Source organism: Rana temporaria, chromosome 1, assembly GCF_905171775.1.
Source record: "Rana temporaria chromosome 1, aRanTem1.1, whole genome shotgun sequence".
In the NCBI taxonomy this organism is placed as follows: Eukaryota; Metazoa; Chordata; class Amphibia; order Anura; family Ranidae; genus Rana; species Rana temporaria.
In genome coordinates this window covers 579475964-579488557 of record NC_053489.1, presented here as the reverse complement: position 1 = coordinate 579488557, position 12594 = coordinate 579475964, and the positions used below count along the sequence as shown (strand labels likewise).

The 12594-nt window shown below is 42.9% G+C and overlaps 1 protein-coding gene across 1 annotated transcript in view; it reads left to right on the top strand.

Annotated features, from left to right (window-relative positions):
- The first annotated feature begins 6652 nt into the window (after window positions 1-6652).
- The window catches only part of SPATA18 (spermatogenesis associated 18), a 41197-nt gene continuing 35255 nt past the window's right edge, over window positions 6653-12594 (top strand). Inside the window, exon 1 of the mRNA XM_040334902.1 lies at window positions 6653-6880. Within this exon, the coding sequence (XP_040190836.1) occupies window positions 6794-6880 (87 nt within the window). The 5' untranslated portion in view covers window positions 6653-6793. The remainder of the gene's footprint in view (window positions 6881-12594) is intronic.

The window sequence follows — 12594 nt, the reverse complement described above, 5'->3', positions numbered from 1 at the left end:
CTGTAAATCTGAGGGGTAGATCTAAAATGAGGGGAAGCTCTGCTGATTTTATTATCCAATCATGTGCAAGCTAAAATGCTGTTTTTTATTTTCCTTGCATGTCCCCGATCTTATCTACAGCGACTGCACTTTCAGTGTACTTTGCACTTGTAGTGCAAAGTGGATTTGCCTTTCGTAAATAACCCCCATAGTGTCATATGACATATCATGGCTTTTTCACTCAATGTAGGCTGGGAGCTGTCTTCTTCTGGGTCATCATCCATGGCAGACCCTGGTTCCTCCTCTGGACATATAACTGTAGAGGAACCCAGTAAGATTTCATCGGCTTTTTGCCCCTTGCTCTTAGGTCAGACAGGACTGCTAGGGGTGGTCCTGCAGAGCTTTGGGCTGCATGGTAATGTGCAGTGGGTGCAGTCTTAGAGTACCCCCAACTTGGCTGTACTTGAGGAGGACCACTCCCCAATATGCCACTCAGACCACCTATATGATAGGCAAACAGAAGTCTGGTTGCTCAGGCTACACCTACAACTCTCACACACATTGAACAGCAGTGGGTTAGCTGGGTTCCACCAGAGAAACCAAAATAGCTCCCCAGTCGCCTGCTATTTTATCAACATCTAAATCTAAATCGTAACTGGACAACATTGAGTTTTCGAAAGCATTCTTTATCATGAAACAATAGCCATGTTTTTCTTAAATACTTAACCTATATACGTCGGCAGAATGGCACGGCTGGGAACAGGCACGTACAGGTACGTTGCCCTTTAAGTGCCCAGTCGTGGGTCGAGCTCGCGCCGTCAGCGGTGTCCCGCGATCGGGTCACAGGAGCTATAGAACGGGGAGAGGTGAGTGTAAACAAACCTTCCCCGTTCTTCTCTGTGGCTTGTCACTAATCGTCTGTTCCCTGTTATAGGGAACGACGATCAGTGACGTCACACGTCCAGCCACGCTCCCCTACAGTAAGAATCACTCCCTTAGGGCACACTTAACCCCTTAGTGCCCCCTAGTGGTTAACCCCTTCACTGCCATTGCCATTTTCACAGTAATCAGTGCATTTTTATAGCACTTTTCACTATGAAAATGACAATGGTCCCAAAAATGTGTCAAAAGTGTCCAATGTGTCCGCCATAATGTTGTAGTCACGAAAAAAAACGCTGATCGCCGCCATTACTAGTAAAAAAAAAAATATTAATAAAAATGCCATAAAACTATCCCCTATTTTGTAAACGCTATAACTTTTGTGCAAACCAATCAATAAACGCTTATTGCAATTTTTTTTACCAAAAATAAGTAGAAGAATACGTATCGGCCTAAACTGAGGGGAAAAAAATGTATATATATTTTTGGGAGATATTTATTATAGCAAACAGTAAAAAAATATAGATTTTTTTTCAAAATTGTCGCTCTATTTTTGTTTATAGCAATCAAATACCACCAAAAGAAAGCTCTATTTGTGGGAAAAAGGGACACCAATTTTGTTTGGGAGCCATGTCGCACGACTAAAGCGATGCAGTACCGAATCGCAAAAAGGGGCCAGGTCCTTTACCTGCATAATGGTCCGGGGCTTAAGTGGTTAACTACTGTTTTCAGCCTTTTTTTTTCATCTTTCTTTACATATCTGTGCTGTTGATCTCCTCCAGCCTCTTTCAGCCCCTTTCATTCTACTTGCACTTACTGTACTCCAGTATTAGCTCAATATCATTGTTCTAGACCGTCTACCTGATAAGGACAATGATGGAACTTGTGTACACAATGTGTGTTGGCATGGCCACCTGTAGTCTTTTCCAAGAATGTATGTGACAGGGTGACAATAAAGGTGCAAAGGTAGAAAAGAGCTGTCACTCCATATCAGAAAGTGCCTGAGAATCCTTATGGAAGAATCTTTCAGTTTCATTTACTGAAATCTCCATATTTAAATAGATTGAAAACAATTTTGAAATCACATTAACATGGTAAACCTTATATAAGATTTTATTGATTTAATGGTTTTGGATCTACTTTAAAGAGGAAGTAAACCCTGATGGCACTTACCTGTAAACGAAAAATGCGCTGTCCCCGCTGGAGGCCACATCCATGTTTGCCCCTTTCCTTCCCGGGCCATGGGCTCTGTGACTGTCCGGAGTCACGTGACGTCACTCCTGCACATGCGCATGGGAGCTTATAGTCACGGCACTCTCTAGTGAAGAAACGGCACAACATCATCGCCGTAGTACAAATTAAATATCTCCTAAACGCCACACGTTTAGAAGATATTTACTGTACCTGTAGATAAGTCTTATTATAGGCATACATAGGTACAACTTGGAAATTGGGGTTTACAACCTCGTCCAATTTTCCCTGAATGTCTGAATCGAAATAATGGTGCACATCTTGAGTTCTTGAACTGATGGAAATAGAAGCTAGTGGTAAACTAAGTTACCATGATCTGAGTGTCCGGAGGTTGTCCGCCCATTAAAGTGGAGTTCCACCCAAAAATGGAACTTCCACTTTTTCGAACTCTCCCCCCTCTGGTGTCACATTTGGCACCTTTCAGGGGGAGGGGGGGAGCAGATACCTGTCTAATAAAGGTATTTGCTCCCACTTCCTGGCACAGATCACCTCAGTGATCTACGCCACTTCCGGTGCCTACTCTGTACCCCCGCTGACTTCTGGGAGACACAGCTCCCAGGACATAGCGGGGACCAGTGAAGACACGCAGCGCGGCTCGCGCATGTGCAGTAGGGAACTGGGAAGTGAAGCCGCAACGCTTAATTTCCTGATTCCCTCACCGAGGATGGCGGCGGGGGCAGCCGAGAGCCGAGCGGTTGTTCGGCTTCGGCTGCCGACATTGCGGGCACCATGGGCAGGTATATGTCCATATATTAACCTCCCTGGCGGTATGATTCTTTCCGATTTTTGGTGCTGAAAGCTGTACCATTATTTTGCATGGAAATTTGGCGTTTGAGTATTTCATTTCATTTCTGGGTGGCATCCTTTAAAGTCTTTTTCATACATCAAATTATTGGTTATATGAAAATGGTATGGTAGTCTACAAATGCCTATACTATCCTATACTATACTATAATAGCAAAATAGATCTCATCTGCCTGTTTTACCCATTTAAGTGAAACAAAACACATTTGGAGTATTGGTATTTCTGTTAGGTTGACACATTCCCATGTCAGTGAGTGACCAGTTAACTTAGGGCCCACCAACCAACACATGATTGTTACCTGGACTGGGCAAGAGCCATCTCATGTCTATGGGTTCCCTTAGAAAGAACAAGTTGGTGTTAACCTTTGAGATCCTGCCTGGTGAGCAGAACCTCTGTATGTCAACAGGGAAAGTGAAAAAGATTCCATAAGCATGTGACACTATGTGCTTCAACCAAATTAAAGTTGAACTTCGGGCCAAACATTATTTTTATACAATTGCACAGTAAAAAATAATTACCACTAATGAAGTGTGCCCCATCTCTAGCTGCTGCAGCATTGGTTACAGTGGAACTTTAATGAAAAATAAATTCCACCAAGTCGTTTTATTTTTAATGCAGAAGAGAAATACAGTACTATAAGGAGGATTTACTAAAACATGTGCACTCAGAATCTGGTGCAGCTGTGCATGGTGGCCAATCAGCTTTAAACATCAGCTTGTTCAGTAAGTGTCAGTTCACACAGGGGCTACCCGACTTACAGCGCGACTTTGCAAGGCGATTTGGAGAGGACCTCAGTGCGACTTCAGCGTGACTTTGAGCAACTTACAACATGACTTAAAGTTGCCTCCAAGACAGGCGACTTTGGCTGTGACCTATCACAGAATAATCAGCTCTGTGGGAAGGAGGGGTTTGCCTGGATAAACTATTTTCTTTTTCCTGTAAAGTTGCTTCAATATAGATGGAGATCCAACTTCCATTGAAATCTATGGGTACAAGTTTCCTAGAAGTCGCATTGAAGTAGTACAGGAACCTTTTTTGAAGTCGGAGCAACTTCAGTAGTGTACATTAAGACGGCTCCTATTCACTTCAATGGAATATCTTATGTCCAGTGACTTGGGGCAACTTGAGGTCTGACAAGTCGGATCACAAGTCGCTGTAGTGTGAACAGGCACTTAGGCTTTGACAATAAAACCTGGAATCTGATTGGTTTCTATGCACAGTTGCACCAGATTTTGCATTATCCAGCTTTAGTAAATAACCCCCATGTCTCTACAGCATTATCGTTTCTTACCTGTCAGTCATATATACCAGCATATGTGCAGCTCAGCGTACAATTTTGGCTTCCACATGTGTGGAAGTGATGTCATCTCGGCCTGGGCAATCAAATTGATTGGAACCCAGAAAAAGACTCAGTGGCCGATTAGTGGGGTCTGGTACACCACTGCAGTGGAAGTGAATATAAATGCCATGAATGCAAGACTTTTATATGAATGGAGGATGGGGTACAGCAGGGGTGGCCAACCAGTGGCCTGGGGGCCACATGTGGCCCGCGGAGCCCTCTGATGTGGCCCGCGACCTCCTGCTCTGGAATGGTGGGTTGTCAAGCCCAGATCGCAGGTTGCCGGCCCGCCATACCACAGCATCAGTGTTGTGAATGAAGCTGGTGGTAGAGGAAGAAAAACAGCTGCGGAGCAGAGCCCCATAAGCCAATGCTTCCTCTACAGCGCCGGCTTTTGCCACAGGTGGAGTCTATGGCAAAGTTCAGCTAACCCGCAGGATAGACGCAGGTGCACTACGCTGCGCCCGCGGTGTGGGTAAACCGAAGCACATCAGTGTAAAAGCAGTCTTAGGTCCTTTTCACACGATCAGCCCGACCAAATGGGACCCTCAATTCACCTCTATAGAGCGACAGATGTCCATTTACGCCCGCTTACCTCAACAGAAGGGAATTCGTCCCCTTCCATCTGGGCGGATCGTAGGGCCTATAGTGTAGCCGTGACCTGTCATCCGCCCGCTCTGCTCATTGTGGCCCTCGACTGGTTACCAAGTTGCTTAAGTGGCCCTCGCTCTTCCAAAGGTTGGGCACCCCTGGGGTACAGCAAGCAAACCACTGTAAAATCTGTACTACAACCAAAACTGGAAATCCCAATGTGGCACATTCTGAGGCTACTGGAGACTGTGGGCTAAATAACAGTAAGGAATTTAAAGGAGCAGTATGGATTTATTAAAATATAAACATTCATACTCACCTCTATGCTGCAGCATCTCTAAGACCAAGAACTAAGCGATCACATGACTGCTGATCACTCAGTTCTTGGTCTGTTTGGTGACTGTCAGTCACTGGATCTCCACTCTGCTCCTCCAGTGCCCACTGGAGCGCCAAACTGGGGAGGGGGTAAATGCAGCTGGCGCTGGCTCTGGCTCTCAGCCGTGCACTGAAATCTGGAGCCAGCTATCAATCAGGCAGCTGGGTGGATCCCAACAATATTGTTAGGATCCTTCCAAAGCCTGAAGTGGCTTTGCCACGCCAGCTGATAAAGGGCAATAGCCTGCTGACTCTGGGACACAGAAGCAAAAGCAAGTGCACTCCTGGCACCAGGGCCGGGACAAGGGGCTGCCCTGGGCACCATGGTATCAAGTAAGTTGGAGGGGGGGGGCACCTGAAGGAGATTGGGAGGGGGCATTGTGTTGGAAGGGGGAATTTGGGGGGATAAGCATTTTTCTAGAAGGGTTTTTTTTTTTGGGTGTGCTAAGAGTGTTGCTTTAGGGAAATTTGTGTTGGGAGAGGGAGTGCGGAGAACATTCGTGCTAGGAGGGGGGATTGGGGGGATGATTTGTCATGGGAGGGGGAATTTAGAGGGGGGGGAAGATGTGTGCTAGGACAGGAAATTTTAGGGGTAGAGGATTTGTGCCAGGAGGTTTTTTTTTTGGGAGGGTGCGATTTGAGTTGGGGGGATTTGGGGGATGAGGGGGCGCAGGTTTGTCCCGGGAGGGAGGATTTCAGTATGGGAGTGGATTTGTACTGGGAGGAGGGGGAATTTATCCTTAGGGGGTAGCATGCAGATTAGTACTTGTTTTTTTTTTGTGTGTGGGGAACGAATAACACATAATGCTCATACATCTTGGGGGGGGGGTCACAGTTTGGTATTTTCGCCCTGGGCTCTAGATGACCTTGTCCAGGCACTGCCTGGTACCCACAAGAGAAGTATGGCCAGAAAAGCTTTGACCATGCTTCTCTTTTAAGGAACGCTGCAGCAGCCAGAGGTGGGGCACTCATCATTGGAGATAACTTTTTTTTATTGTGCACATGTACAAAAATAGTTTTGGGATGGAGTTTAGCTTTAATTAAAAAAAAAAAAAAAACAACAAGAAAACATACTTCATGCTTTTAAAAATGCAAAGTGCTTGTAACAGTTATCCCTTTCTCTGATCTGTGTGATCCAGAATCCATGATCCATGGTAAGCCTGTCTTGCACAGCAGAGATTTAATTCCCCATGAATGTTGTACAACCAGTAAATCCTCCAAGCCTTAGAACCTGTCTGTCCTGCCTGGTGCTCCATCTACTGCCTGGTGCCTTCAGTCCATGAATTATTGTCACATCACACAGCCCTCATCACTCCAGCCTGTGACTATGTAAGGGGTGGGGGTGGCAGCCAAGAAGGAGGGGGTGAGCCTGGAAATGGGCAGGAGGCAGGCTGGAGGAAACCGTTGCTACAACTAAAAGGAGAAAAAAGAGGCAAAGACTCCGGCGTCCCTAACACCCATCCAAGCGGATTGAGGACCTCGCCCTGTCTATATAAGAGGTCAGCTTCCCTACTGAACTATTATCATCCAGACAGCATCCTCTGTGTGCACCATCATCACCACCACCACCGGCCATGGCAGACACCCTGCGGAGGATGACCAACAGTGAGACCTGCAAACTGCTGCAGGACAAGCTAGAGGACTGGTACAAGGACTATCATGTGAGTACACATAGGACTGATGAATATTGTAGAGTCATGTGTGCACAGAATGTGGCAGACAAACTAAAGACACAAATGTGACCATCACATCACTGTGCATAAAAACTTCTCATCATAGACATCTATATATATATCAAAAAGTGTTATCATAGACATATATATAAATATATAAAAAGTCTTATCATGGACATTTATACAAATAAGTCTGATCAGAGACATATATGTTTAATACAATCTGATCATGCCCATTTATATATATATATATACAACGTCTGAGCGTGCACAGCTATGATGATCATAGACATTTATTTAAAAGAAGTCTGAATATACACATCTATATCACAAAGTCTGATCACACACATCTATATTATATATCACAAAAAGTCTAATCATACACATCTATATCACAAAGTCTCATCATACACATATTTATATATACGAAGTTTGATCATATACGTTTATATAAAAAAATGTCTGAACATACATATTTAGAAGAAAGGAAGCCTGATCGTAAATATATATATATGTAAACAAGTCTGATCATACATAGACATTTATATAAAAGTCTGATCAATCACATTTATGTAAAAAACGTCTGAACATACATATTTATATAAAAGAGATAGTAGAAAGAAATATTTGGACAGCCGCACTGTTTGGTTGCCTATTATTGATAAAAGTTTTCAAACACCATACATCACAGCAAAGACAGGGGCATACAGCTGACGTTTCGCACTACAATCAGTGCTTACTCATCTTATAAAAAATGTCTGAACATACATATTTAGAAGAAAGGAAGCCTGATCGTAAATATAAATATATATATATGTAAACAAGTCTGATCATACATGGACATTTATATAAAAGTCTGATCAATCACATTTATGTAAAAAACGTCTGAACATACATATTTATATAAAAGAGATGTGATCACACACATATGTATAAAAAAAAATTCTGATCATACACATTTATATTACAAAGTTTGATCAAGGAAGTGTGATCACACATTATTGTATGCACAAACTGATGTGATTGTCATGTTGCCCCCCCCCCCCTGTACATGTAAATATATCATAACATAGCATGCACTATGTGTTGGTTGATCACTGTGATTGATGAAGGACATCGTCCAGTGATCTCTCTATGATCTGTGCGGTATCAGTGTATGGAATGTGCGCACACTTCTCCTACTGTCTACAAGTTTGCATTGCAGTGATTAGAATTGTGAAAGAAAGCGGTAACCAGGGACGCTTGTTGCCATGGAGACAGGAAACCTTTTCAGGACAGATCTCTGTTCCCCAGCCAGCAGCTAATGTTGCAACATTACCACAATCACGTCTGTTTACTATTCTGTACAATACAGGAAGTAGATGAAAGGATTGTATCCATCCACTGTGTGCTCAGTGTACCAATATCACCTCTCATATGTTACTATACATCAATAATTAGTTCTACAGAAAATGTCCTTATTTTCAATATGCAATTTCTGTACATTTTCATAACTTTTCTTTCTTTCTTTCTTTTTTTTTCTTTCTTTCTTTCTTTCTTTCTTTCTTTCTTTCTTTCTTTCTTTCTTTCTTTCTTTCTTTCTTTCTTTCCTTCTTTCTTTCTTTCTTTCTTTCTTTCTTTCTTTCTTTCTTTCTTTCTTTCTTTCTTTCTTTCTTTCTTTCACCTTTCCTATTTATTATCTTTCTAGCTATCTATCTAATGTCTTTATATTGACTATGAAATTTCTGCACATTTTCATAACACTGATAACACATGGAGGCTATTCCTCTATGACCACAAACACATTTCCTTTCTTTCTTTCTTTCTTTCTTTCTTTCTTTTTTTCTTTCCTTCTTTCTTTCTTTCTTTCTTTCTTTCTTTTTTTCTTTCTTTCTTTCGGCAGCAAAAGGGGGACTTACTTAATGGTAGATGGTCATAAAGTTATGGCTGATCGGTGTAAATCTTGTACAGTGGAACCTTGGATTACCAGCGTAATCCGTTCCAGGAGAATGCTTGTAATCCAAAGCACTCGCAAATCAAAGCGAGTTTCCCCATAGAAGTCAATGGAAACAAAGATAATTTGTTCCGCATTGACTTCTATTGCATGCAATATCGCATGTGGCCAGAAGTGGGGGACCCCAGAGAGACTCGGAAATACTCGGATACCGTTCGATGCAGTGGGAAACCCTCGGAAAGGCTTGGAAACACTCGGGAATGGAGTACTTCCAAATGTTTCCGTGTATTTCCGAGTGTTTCAGAGTATTTCCAAACGGCTCTGCTTTATTTTCTTGTGCTGGTTCTTATTTAGTTCTTTATTGCCTCTATTATTGTGAGAAGAATTGCATTCATAGGTGCTCATTTTTGTTTGCCATGTAACTCACATAGCATAAACAAAGATAGATTTGGGTCTCTCCCACTTTATGTTGATGTATCTGTCAGGCACATAATGGTTGCTATGGGGCACATTGTCAGGCAACATTTGCAAAAACCACAGATTAGGAATGAATGCAAACACAGATAACATAACTATTTGCTATTCTAATAGCTAATAAAAAAGTACAGCCCCACTGTGTTATTAGATTCCAGAAGTATTATACCAGCCAAAGGTCCTTTCTGCACCAGTAAACACATTGGAAGTATTTCATTTTTAGTGGGGCAGCTTCATGCAGAACCTTTCTTCTCTTTAGGTTATATTGTTCTGTTCAGTGGTGGCTGGTGGGTTCTCCTTTTGGGGGGGCGGCAAACATTCACCGACCCCCCCCTCCTGCCAGGCGGCACAGCACTGACCACCGGCGGCACCCGCCAGACCACCTACAGCACTGACCACCCGTGGCACTGACCACCAGCCAGACCACCCACAACACTTACTCACTGTGTGGCGGAGCACTTACCCTCTTCTGCATTGTGGGGCTGTCCTCCTCCTCTCCTGCAGTGTCAGGGCTGTCCTCCTCCTCTCCTGCAGTGTCAGGGCTGTCCTCCTCCTCTCCTCCAGTGCAGGTAGTGGCGGCTCCAGTGTCCGATTCTCAGGCTTGTTCCCCTGTGTGTCTCCTCTTCTGCCAAAGCGCTAGGCGTCCAATAGGGTCGCCTGGCGCTTTGGCCAATCAGGAAACAGGTCTCACAGACCTCCCTCTTGATTGGCGGGGAGGAACTGTAGTGTGACCATGGCAAAAAATGTATTCACTATCATCACACAACAGGGTGGCATCGGGATACAGTGCTCTGCGCCCAGAGCCCACCCTATTTTGAAGCCCATTAGAGCCTCTGGCTCTAATCACGTGCTTCAAAATACACCCCCCTAGCTATCTCAGCCATAGTAATTCATGTGTCTGGCATCCTGAAAGGGACTGGGCACATGTATATGTAGGGTGGTCGAGGTGCTTAGGGGGGCGGCGCCTGTGCGCCCACAATGCACGGGCCGCCACTGGTTCTGTTTCATGTTTTAATGCAAGGGCTGTGTTTTAAACGTAGTTCTTTACTGAAGAGCTATATACATTGCAAGTATTTTACACAATTTAAAGCTGAACTCCAGTTAAAAACACATTTTTGACATGTGTATTGTAAAAGTAAAATAACAATAATTAGGTGTGTGTCCCATGCATCTTGGCTGCAGCATTCTAAGAGCTATAGTTCCGGGGAGTACTCAGATCACAGTGGGTTGCTCAACCCAACTCCTCCATTCCATAAATACCTTGTATTATTTTTAAGGAATGAAACAAGATATGCGATTGGAGGAGGAAAGATTGTGACATTCATTTGCCCTTCCTCCAATCAAACATGACATTCCATTTATTGAAATGAATGATTGAAGTTTACTAAAAGGAAGAACTGTAGTGTGGGCAATCCACTATGATCTAAGTACCCCAGCAACAACTGTAACTTTCATCACATTATACAGGGTGAGTGAAAGTAACGGTTGTAAATAAAGTGAAGATTTTTGTTAAATATTCCATTTTGGCTGAAATTCAGCTTTAATTGCAGATTCTAACCTCTTTCTGTTCTGCACTTTCTTGAATTGTTTGCCAAGTGGATGGGTTTGTCTTCATTATAATCACCTGAGCAGTCCTAGCCACGGTACACCAGGAACTCTATAGTTAAGATTTGTAGTATCTACAGAGATTACCGTGTTTCCCTAAAAATAAGACCTACCCCGAAAATAAGACCTAGCGCTATTTTCCAGGAGGGCTGCAATATAAGCCCTACCCCGAAAATAAGCCCTGGTTTAAAATGCTTGTAAAATCTTATAATCCACTCTATTACAGTATTATATAATGTACAATGTGTGTGTTTCTGTAATAAAATGACAGGAAAGAGAGCCCTTGCAGATCACAAAAGTGCAGAGCGGCGCTATAACAAAGGTATTTGGCACAATTATATTACAGAAACACACATTTTACATTATATAATACTGTAATAGAGTGGATTATAGGATTTTACAAGCATTTTAACTCAGTTCACACTGGAGATTCCTGTCAAGCAGGGAGAGAGAAGACAGCACATTTCATGGTAAGACCTACCCCCAAAATAAGCCCTACTGTGTCTTTTGTTGGCAAAATTAATATAAGACCCTGGCTTATTTTCGGGGAAACACAGTATTTCCCATGTGATTTGTAGTTGGCTACAGAGTTACTGTTGTACCTGGATACACTTCCTCTCTAGGCAGCTACAAATTTCTAGCTATTGGCTACTATGATCCTCAGCAGCTACTTTGGATAACTTAGCTTCTGAAGGCGATCATTTTGTAGCTATCTCCAAATGGGGTAGTGACTGAGGCACAGATTGCTAGAATGCTGTAAAACAGTCAGGGCCAAGTTATCCACATGGCATTTAGGCCCAGAGGAAAACCACCACAGTTATGTCGCGTACACATGATCGGAAAACCGTTGATTTTTTTCTGACAGAATTTTGTCTCAAACTTGTGTCACAACAATTTTTTCGTCTGTCAAGAACGCGGTGACGTACAACACTACAACGAGCCGAGAAAAATTAAGTTCAATGATTCCGAGCATGCCTCGAATTCATTCAGAGCATGCAGGTTTTTTTTGCGCGTCGCAATTGCATACTGTACAGACGATCGGAATTTTCGACAAGAACTTTTCCCCGCCTGAAAATTTGAGAACCAGCTCTCAAATTTTTACTGTCGAAAATTCCGACAGAAAAAGTCCAATGAGGCCTACACACGGTCAGAATTTCCGACCTAAAGGTCACATTAAACTTTTCTTGTCGGAAATTCTGATTGTGTGTACCCAGCATTAGTCAAGACTGTATGCATGCTTGGCACGTAACAAGAGAAGATGCACATTTAGGATTTAGGCACTCATCCAAGGGGTTGAGCCATACCAGTACCAACAAATGAGCTTATTGCAATCATTATTAATATCAACCAAAGCAATGAGGAAGCCAAAGCTGCTACCTTGCCTATCACCCCAATTGTCATCTCTGACTTCAGTTAATGTTTTCCTGTAAAAAAAAATGCTAAAGAGTATGACTTTTTAGCAGCAATTTTCACTGCTACAATATCATACTCTTTAGAATTGTCATGTGAAAAGCACTTAATGATAAAAAAAAAAAAGAATTCTGACACCTCTTTAGGGCTCTTTTAAAATGGCTCCCTAAAAATGAAAGACTTATTGGGCCTGATTTACTATGCTCTGTGCGCTGCGCTGGTTCATGCGTTAATTAGTACTCCGGGTGGAGGCTTAATTGGGCGCATGAACCAGCGTAGC